Source organism: Emys orbicularis, chromosome 11, assembly GCF_028017835.1.
Source record: "Emys orbicularis isolate rEmyOrb1 chromosome 11, rEmyOrb1.hap1, whole genome shotgun sequence".
NCBI lineage: Eukaryota > Metazoa > Chordata > Testudines > Emydidae > Emys > Emys orbicularis.
The window spans coordinates 61702955-61713389 of NC_088693.1; the positions used below are offsets into that span (position 1 = coordinate 61702955).

Sequence of the window (10435 nt, forward strand, 5' to 3'; positions counted from 1 at the left end):
AGCCCCAAGACCAGGAAATTGGTGAAAAGTTTCTAAAAGCTTCCCAGGGTAGGGAATGGTGGCAGCGGACCAGAACTAAGCTGGTAGTTAAGCTTAGAAGTCCTCATGCAGGCCCCTACATTTGTACCCTAAAGTTCAAAGTGGGGATCCAGAGAGACTTCGGTGTAACATGGCTCACAGTAGTGGCAATGTTGCACCTGTTCAGTATTTGTCATCCTTGGGTATGAGTCTAAATCTAAATGTAGTATTCAGCGGGGTCCTGAGCTTTCTTTTCTTGTGCCGGCTTCAGATGTGTGAGCTTGATTTTTTTTCTTCTAAATATTGAGTGACTTTTAGTGTATTGAGCTGATAATACTGAAAATAACCCTCTTACATAGGCTTCATTTGTTTAAGGTTTGAAAATACAAGATTCCTCACATAAAAATGGATTTAATAGATTTTTCTACACTCAGAATGTAACTTGATTCCCCCTCCGCCCCCTCCCCCCCCAGCCCTCCCCAGGCACAAAATCTCCCCTTGGTTCACACCTGCCCACAGGTCATAAGACCCCCGTGTTACAATAGTCAAGACAAGTTGGATAGGATTCCCATTAGTGCATAACTCCCTTGATTGGTTAGAGAAGTTATTGCAGTGTGATGCAAGACAGTCTTACAAAAGGCTGAGAACTTTCATCTCTATAGTGAGCTTTCAGCACTTGCTGATCTAGGAAACAAAAGGCCAAGGGGACCTGAAAATCTAATCCAGGCCTTTCACATGATAGCACGTGGAGGTTCCCAGTGCAAGAGACACGACTGCCTAGTATTGAGACTGGGTTGCTTATACCAAGAGGTTAATGACTCACAAGGCATTATGCAGTGCCGAATAATGAGTAACATTCAAAATGACATATGTGGTAATGACTCACCACTTAAGTTACCGATCTATTTAAGACCCCTGTAAGCTTGAAAAGATCACAGAATGGAAATGTCTTGCTCAACGGGCAATTCTTTATTCCATATACCCCACCAGAGGAGATGTACCACGCTTGAGAGCATATGAACAAAATGAGAGGGAGCGACCTAGGGAAGATTACCAGAGCAGTTGTCTTGTATCTGTATCAGGTACTTAGAAACCACTGTGCTTGGAGTTTGTTAGGTTTTTAACCTAATTACTTAATTATCATGGCTCCTGATATTTGTAGGCAGGGTTTTTTGCATTGGCGGGGGGGTGGCTTTTGCACGGAGGGTGGGATTTTCAAAAGTTGGCCTAATTCCTTCCACAGAAATCAATTGGAGTTTCACACTTACTTTCAATAGGAGCAGAATTTAGCCAGTGCTGAGTGTTTTGTGAAAATCCCTCCCTAAATTCTGATGCTGGCCAGACTAGAGCACAGTTCATTCCTATTTTCTAGAAGAGGCTCAGTACAGTTGCCGTTATGGTGGTGCTCATATGTACAAAAGGAATCATTAAGCTCCCTAAGGAAAGCCTCACATCATGTGTTGTTGTCATCACATGGTAGACGTTTAAAACATTCTTTCAGGTTACTAAATTGCATTTTTTTAATTCTTTCTGTACCTCTTTTGGCCTATGGGGAGAGTTGTCATCAGTAGCTAAATTCCCTGTTTTGGTCCCAATTTTGAGAGGCACTGAGCACCTGATAAATATCTTCAACTCCTAATAAGTTCAGGTGCCCAGCACCTCACAAAATGAGCCCCTATGCTGCTGCTTCTGTGGCGTCTTCATTACAGAAAGTTTGCAACCATGGCAGTCCATTCTGTATGATCCTCTGCTAGTATCTTTATGGATGAATAGTCCTTTTAATCCACCCAGGATACCACATTGTCCATCCAAGACTTTATTTTTCTGCCTCATGTTCTTCTGCCATCAAGTTTCCCTTCCAGTGCCCATAAACATGCATCACCTGCTGAACCCCTTAAAATGTGCCCTGCAAACAGAAGCTATGTTTTCATAAGATCTCTGACTAGCATTTGCTGAGTTCCAGTCATCTCCAATACTTTTTATTGGCTAGAGGCTATCCATGATATGCTTTCAAATAGAAAAAGGCCTGATTTTCCAGTCACTTAAGGCTGGTCTACACACAGTTTTTGTCCTGCTATAACCAGGGGTAGGCAACCTATGGCATGCGTGCCAAAGGCGGCATGCGAGCTGATTTTCAGTGGCACACTGCCCGGGTCCTGGCCATGGTCTGGGGGGCTCTGCATTTTAATTTAATTTTAAATGAAGCTTCTTAAACGTTTTAAAAACCTTATTTACTTTACATACAACAATCGTTTAGTTATATATTATAGACTTATAGAAAGAGACCTTCTAAAAATGTTAAAATGTATTACTGGCACATGAAACCTTAAATTAGAGTGAATAAATGAAGACTCGGCACGCCACTTCTGAAAGATTGCCAACCCCTGAACTATACCAATATGAGCACCCTTATATGGTCTAACTGCACACATATTTGGGAATTTACTACTTTATACTGGTTTCTAAACTATATTCAAAACTTTAACTCTTTTGTTATAGCAGCACAAAAACTGTGCAGACAAGCTCTTACACTAGGATCAGTCAGGGGTAACTGTTGAAGTTAGAGGAGTTTCAACAGTGTAAAACTGCTGTGAACGGAGGATCAGCCCCTAGGTATCTGCTTTGTGTCTGTAATTTATCCCTGCTTGAATTCCCAGCAAAGTGTGAGGGACCTCTCCTCCTTGCAATCCAAAGCAAACACAAGTAGCAAAAGTAGATGTTTTTCCATTTCCCCCCCCAGTAATATAGGTCATGAAATGATTGTTATTTTTATGGGTCCGCAAATCCTATAGAAATCAAAGCTATGTAATATACATTGCAAAGTGTTCTGCTAATCCTGTCCAACTGCATTCGTGCCTTCACCGGGGATGAGGGGTCTGGTAACTGGAAACCTGACACTGAAGGAATTCCAAACAACAGTCCTCCAACTAAAAACAGCTCTCTCTGCATGGCATGTGCTACATGAGACACTAGGATTGTATTAGTTTACATTATCTGATTTTTTAGTTGTGCATTGTTGATAAAAGAACAGGAGGAGAAAGCACCTCCACCAGCTCAGCCCATAAATATAATATGTGTGTGGTGTGTTTGAGGTTAGTATGACATTGCTAGACATCTGCCTTCTGCTGAGAGGTACAACCATCTCTCACTGACAGCAGCAACAGAGCAATGCCTTGTGCTGCAGTTTCCTCCTTGTCATAGGATACAAAATTTGCTTTCATTCAGCTTTTTAAATGCAAAAAACATGATCTTAATTGATAAATGTTGGTTTGAAATGGCACAGAAAATTTGTTTTAGGAGTAACCAGCCTGCAAAGGAGAGACTTTAATGAAACTCAGAACCATGCAGTGACTTTTTTAAAAACCTGCATTGACTTTTTAGGTATTGCACACTGAATATTAAGCTGCTGAAGTTTTTGGTGCTACTGCCTAGAACCAGCACTGTTTTCTCTATTATGTGCCGTGACTTTAAATATCAGAGAGCGAGACTACTTAGCCATTGAGCCAGGATTTTTAAAAATATAAGTCAGAAACTATTTTATAAGGTCCGCTCTCAGAAGAAACACTTTGTATGTTTGTTGTAAGATTGTTTGTTTGCCTCATTTAATTCCTAGATCTGTTCTTGGTTTTTATCTTCTTCTTTATATGAAGTTAGGGCCCTTATCACAGAGAACAGGCAGCACTCCATTGTAATGCATATATAGAGAATGCTTTGCTGACATCCTGGGACACAGACAGGACTCTGTTCTCTTTGGCCCTCCAATCACCGCCTTTGTTGCCTCATGCCATCACCCAGGATCTCTCTAAAGTCTTGCATAGACTAAACAGTCATGGAAGAGGATGCAAAAGAGGCTGCAGCCAAGTATGGGTTTCCATTAGCTACAAAGTATGTGACTTCTTGGGGTGTATTTCAACAAGTACTTCCCCTCAGAGTAGGAGAAATTCTTTTCTCTGATAACTGGAGAATTACTGAAATGGGAACATCACAAGACCCAAGAGAGCAGAAGTTGCGCAAGTGAGAGGAGAAACAATTTGTAGTCCGTTTTTTATTGACACCCATTTAACATCAATCACTAATTGGAAAGAGGAAGATCTTCCTTAAAGAGTCTGCTCCTTTCAGTTACATTGTAAACAACCCTGAAAGCTCTCTGAGATTCGTAGCAAAACCAGGGAATAGCAGACTGGACATTCTTGATATTTCTAAGGTAAAAACAAGCAGGAAAAGAAAAAATGTTCAGGCCTTCTTTATCCATCAGCAAGAAGTAAAAAAGGGCACAAGCACAATATTTTAATCATCCTTTGCAGGTCACCTTTAAAACAAGGGTTATATTGGGCTCCTAATTACAGAAATGGATCAGAGTTCCTAACTGATCAGTGTTTCGAAGATCAACCAGCACAGCTCCGAATCAGTAGGTTAAGGTGGAAACAAGTTGGCAGGAAGTGTGGGGAAGTTTGCATTACTTCTATCTGTGCCAGTCCTTCTCTGTGGGGGTGGGGAATCGTATTTCCCATCATCACAATTCAATACACAGGCTTTTGAAAGGCACTTTGCCTACATCAGGTCACTATTTGGGGAGAGAGTTTTCATGCGGCTCTAATGGCTTTGATTCCTTCCTTGAAGTCAGTGCTCCTGCCTTCTCTCTTTCCACAACTTCCTTAACAAGAAGTATGTTAACGTAGCTGGTCCTGCATCTTCTGCTCCCAACTCCTGCACTGGGAAAAGGCACAAGTGAGCCAGTCAGTAAAAGGCTGAGCTACAAGATCAGCTCCTTCCCGTGCTGTTGTGTAAGTTCCCCATCTGCAGCCAGCCATTAAGCCCACTGGCCCCCTAGGTCAAACAACTGACCAGAAAGCAAACAGCTGACGGTCAGAGCAGTTCATGCTCAGCGTGTCCTCTTAAAGGGCACGCTCCTAATCAGGCCCTTTGGAGTGGCTGGACCTGCTTGACCCAATTTGTGGGGTTTGGATGAGTCCCATGGGTCAGTGATTTTCCACTTCTAGTTGTTGGTCTGACCCACAAGCTGTGGGTCACTGGGAAGGTGTGAGCCAGCCTTCTGAACTCTGAACCCACCAGGAGCTAACAAAAACAGAGCGGGAGGGGGAAAGAATTTCATTAGGGCCTCTGCCGAGAGAAAATGCAGAGTTGTTTTGCTTCTACTCAGAAATGATCACTGTGTCCAAGGGGCTGCAATTGAAAAGGTGTTTGGTTTGGCTTATGGGTTTTGTTTTTTGTTTTGTTTTTTTAAGAAAAGTAATAACATACACAAGCAGATTGTATAAGGTCAGATGAAAATTGAGGTGCTTCAAAGTGGCAATGCATTCGCTCTCTGGAATCACCATTATTAGAAATTGCCCCCAAATCTCCCTTTATTCGTGTGAGTGCAGCTTTTCCTGGTGACGGCATTTCTGATGCTGCAGGTTGCCTTAAAAATACTGACTTTCTGTCCACTTAAAAAAAATAATAAAAGGGACGTTCGGGGTTGGTCAAGCGCCAGCTATTCTTTCCTTTTCTTCGTCTTACAAATTCTTAGCTGCTGGTTAATGTGACGTGGGGACTGGGGGCTTCAAAAAGTGCTTCGAACCACTCTCTGACTCCCTTTTAAAATCACTAATGCCAACAGGCCTGGATTTGGGAGGAAATCACCCATAATAAACCAACAAGCATGAGGCAGGGGAGGGGAGAGAGTAATAGAAACATAGAGCTTAAGGCCAGTAGGGATCATGAGATGATCTAGAATGAATCATCAGGGAATAGTTCAGTTTCAACATCCAGGGCTTATTATAAATAGGAACAATGGCCTGGGTCATCCCCTCCCCTCCTTTCAGAAATACCCTGGGGAAGTGAGCTGGGCAAGGGGGGCTGACACATCCACAAGGACCCTTTGTTGAGTTTCCCTCAGCTCGTTCTCCTCAGGGGTCGCCAGCGGAGCAGAATTGCCAGGGCTCCCTCAGCCTTCCCTGCCCACAGAGACTCCCTTGAAGTGTTCGTGGCTTTGTATCCGAAGGGTGGCGGAAGCTGCAGAAGTATTAACACGCTGACTTTTCCGAAGCCTCTGTGTGAAGTGGAACCATGCCCGGCTCTACCCACTCCTTCCCCCAGCCTGACCATCCTCCAGCTGCCAATCCCGACCCCATAGGTATAGCTGAGCCATTTGTACTCCACCCCCTGAAGAGGGGCCTGGAGAGGGAACGCTCTGCATGGGTAAAATTGGCCATCATACCTGATCCCAATACTTTTACGGTGGAACCTGGTTTCTTCCTTCCCAAATGTTACTCTGAAGGGTTCCACATCCCCAGCACACTCAACTCTCCTGAAAAGAAGCCATTCCCTATAGGCGCCGACTCCGTGGGTGCTCCGGAGCCAGAGCACCCACCAGCAACCCCGCCAATCAGCTTGAACCCCTCCTTCCCAGTGCCTCCTGCCCACCTTGATCAGCTATTCAGCAGGGTGCAGGAGGCACGGGGGGGGGGAGGAGGAGTGGGGGCGAGGGTGGAACGAGGCAGGGGCTTGGGGGAAGGGGTGGAGTGGGGGTAGAGGCCTCCCTCCCGGAAACAGAGGAAGTCAGCGCCTATGCTCTACAGCCTCCTACCCCTCCTCCACGCTGTGTGGATACGTAATGCTCCTTCTTTGCCACATCCAGACCCTTGAAGAGTGAAGGCCTGTTGAGGGTGCAACTGGTGACGCACAGCAGCTTGTTCCAAGAGCAACTCTAATTGCAGCTTTAACAGAATCTGTTTTCCACCAATTACATTTGAAATATTTTAAAATCATAAGTTCAGCTTTCCATTAAGGGCCCAACTCAAAGCTGCCCAGATTCCCACTGGGTTTTGCATCTGTCCTAAGCATGTTTGCATTATTTTGATTTTTTTAAAACACGATGAGCAAAAATTCTGTCTCATGATAACAGCTACGAAAAATTACATTAAAACATATGACCATTATCTTGACAAATATCCTTTTAATCATTGCACGTCTCTCAAGTCTTGAAAAAAGAAACTAATGCCAAGTATGACACACTAACTTTTGTTCCCTTTGTTTTATTCCTTGACACACAACTGCTTCCACTTTTAATTTCTCTTGCACATAAACACAAGCTTCCAGTTGCAAGATATGGTGTGGATGGCTCGTCCACAAGTCTTGTCATCATTCTGACCACCTCTGATAGAAACACACGGCGCAAGCCTTTGGCTTGCTGTGGAAGTTAGACTTCGTTGCAAGGCCTATGTGTGAGAGTAGAGATACCAGTTGTCTGAACACATGTGGGTTAAGAGTCCTTTTAGTATCTCAGAGGGTGGTTTCAACCCCTTCAGCACTTTGCCTGGACTGTCTCATGAACAAAACAGGAGGGCCTGTCTTTTATAATGTTCTGTTTTTAAAGCAAAACGTCTCTGGGGACCGTAGGGTCCTAAAAGTCCAAGGCCTGGAATTCTTCCTTTCTCTCTTTCCATTTTAAACAGGAAACATTTGCACTAAGCGATTCCAGGGGGAATGTTGTAGGTTCATTTCAAGGCAGATAATGTTTGTTCATTGCCTATGTCTGTGATTTACCCCATGGGCTTAAACGAGTGCAGCAGAAAACCACATGTTGTGTTTCACTTCATGCAAAACAATTTTCGATGGCATCTGGGAGGGGAGCCCGGGTTAAGAAATGAGAAGCATGCTTATAAAATCCCTGTGTGAACAAAAGAGAGAGTTTGGTTGAGGAAGTGAAAGTCATCAGCAAATTGGACACCTGATATCTTTTACAATAGAGATTTTTTTTTTAATAAATCCACAAAAATGTATTTCAACAACAGCTGATGAGTGTAGTCCTGTGCCCCTAGGGCAGGTGTGTCTAATTTACATTTTCAGTCTTCTCTTTGGGTCAAAATCCTGCAGTTCCTTCAGCTTGTCCTCGGGCAAAAAATTCCACTGAAGTCAATGGGAGGTTTTGCCCTTGTGAAGTATAAGGACATTTGCAGTCACAACAGTAAAACTCCTAATTGTGCTGAACTGTTGTGGATGCTGCAGTGACATATCTATGCAGAACAATTATTTTTGCCATTTAGAAGTATCACATGTTAAACTATTCTAGGGAGAAATATCAATCCCTCATTAGTGTAAATCATGGCATTTAAGACACAGAAAGGTACAGAGGGGACTTTATAGCACATCCTCTGGGATTACATGTTCACATGTTGCTTTTCACATGCACCAGAGCTTGCCAAACCCTTATGGATGCAGACAAGTTACAGAGCAGACTTAACATCAGGCTCTCCAGCTCACAGGGGGGTTTTGAAACCTCACTGGCGGCTAGCCCATTAAACACAGATACTGTATCCTAACATCCCTGTTGTTTCTTCCAGGAGTTCCAAGATTTCCAACTATGGTGTTTTGAGAGTTTTACAGTCTGACATGTTAGAAGAAAAAAGTGGGCCAGGGCTGGGAGGTGTGATTATTTGTGCACATACGGCTTATGGGATTTGCAAAGCTGTAGCCCAAACTCATCTGTTTATCCTCAGGCTAGATAAGACACAGTCAAACACACATTGTTTGAAGGATCTTTGTTTCCATTACGGCAAATGGATCAAGGGAGGCTGGCTTTGTGAGCTGCAGAGCTCTTCCTTTGTCAGTGGGCTGTGATGGGCGCAGGACCCTTGCGCCCAGTATCCTGTGAATTAGAAATACTGCATCATGTAGCTGGGAGGGTTTTTTTTACTCTCAAGTTCTGTTTTGACTCATCAGGTCAAGTTACTGCTGAGGTGGCATTTCCTGTCCCACATTAAATGTAGAACTTTAACGACAGTGTGTTGCTGGCTTGGAATACTGCTTTATTTATCTAGATGTATTTTCTTCCTTCCCAGGTGTGGCCCAGCAGAACCAATGGAGTATTTAACAGGGCCCCGAGTGATATACAAAGAGCGAGATCTTCCATACTACCAAGGAGGGCAGCCTGCTGTCCACCCCTCTAAAGGAAACTACTCTCGTGCACAAGACATGAGGGCAGCAGAATTGCGGTATCCCCAGTATTACCCAGGCCAACAACTAACCACCCAGCACAAGGGACCCCTCCGCCAGGATGTCCCACCTTCACCTCCCCAACCGCACAGAGTGCCAGCTTATAATGAAATGGGCCGAACAGGACAGCGTGGGAGCAGCCCGGATCAATACCAATATAGACATCAGGATTCCAGGCAGAAGAATCCCATGACTGCAGCTGTATAGCCTGAAACTGGACTTTGTCAACATGGGCTGGGATGGAGGATTCCTGACATTCCCTTTTTTACAGTTGGTCCTAGCAAGCTTAACGGCATGTAGGAATGGCACCTTAACTGGAACCATTCTTACTGAACCTGCCTCAGGATAGGTTCGTTTTCATAGGAATCTTGGGCCATATCAAATTAAGAGACTGTGTCTTTTAGGTACGTGCGTTGCCAGACATTCAAATGTTTTTAACACCAGTTAAAAATAGAAAGTGATGGCTGAAAAGTAAGTGTAACTGTTAGTACAGCTCAGGGCTATTTACCACATCTGGCTACACACACACACAGACACACAGCGCGCCCTGTACAAGACCAGTGGTGATACCACCAGAGTCCATTTTGGATCCACACCACAGGAGTATTATATCACAGAAGCCTTCTGGTGACCTGACACTGTGTTCAGGGCAGTGCTGCTCTTCTCGGGGTCAGAGAGTCTTGTGTAATCTAGTGCCGTGTGCAGTGGTGACTTTACCAACGACTTCCCTGCTGTCTCACTCCCACTCGGACCAGCAGTTTTATATTTTGAGAATGCCGTAGTCATTGGTTTTTAATCTTGCCTGTATCTTCCTCTTTATGCTTGTTTGCTGGAGCATGCATCTGGGAGCCCTCATTTTTGGTAGTTCTGCATCAAGCTTATCCTCTTTTCCTATTGCAAATAACACAGTTGGGCTAAAATGAACTAAACTTCCTCAGCCGTACTTGGGCAGTTTAGAGAGTATTCATAGAACTGTCCTACAGGATCATTAGGGGATGAGGCAACCATCTGAAAAATGTCTGTCTGTCTGTTCCCATGTGTACGTATATTACGCAGTGCACAGCTCTTAAATGTAAGGCCTAGGGGCTTTCAATGAGTGTAGCTTCCTTGACTTCAGTGGAGCTAATCCTATTTATACCTGCTGAGGATCTGGCCCGAGGTGTGAAGTACAGTAAGTGCTATTAAAGTTGTTACTCCATCAAGTATTCAGATGGATCAGGGAGGGCAGAGCCTATACTTGCCCCCACTCTAGTCAGGTTTGCATAAAGGTGTCTGCTGGCATATCAGTTAATGAATTCTGAGCCTGCAGTTGTAAGCTTCTATCCTATTCTTCTGCTGTCACTATGCATGGCTCCTGCCGTTCGAATTGTCACCTCTTAATGCAGGGCCCGCTGCTGATCATTGCAAGGAAGCTCAGGCT

General features: G+C 44.1%; 1 protein-coding gene across 1 annotated transcript in view; it reads left to right on the plus strand.

Annotated features, from left to right (window-relative positions):
• PARD3B (par-3 family cell polarity regulator beta) overlaps window positions 1–9222 on the plus strand; it is a 657306-nt gene extending 648084 nt beyond the window's left edge. Inside the window, exon 23 of the mRNA XM_065413438.1 lies at window positions 8862–9222. Coding sequence (XP_065269510.1) covers window positions 8862–9222 — 361 coding nt within the window. The remainder of the gene's footprint in view (window positions 1–8861) is intronic.
• Window positions 9223–10435: the final 1213 nt, after the last annotated feature.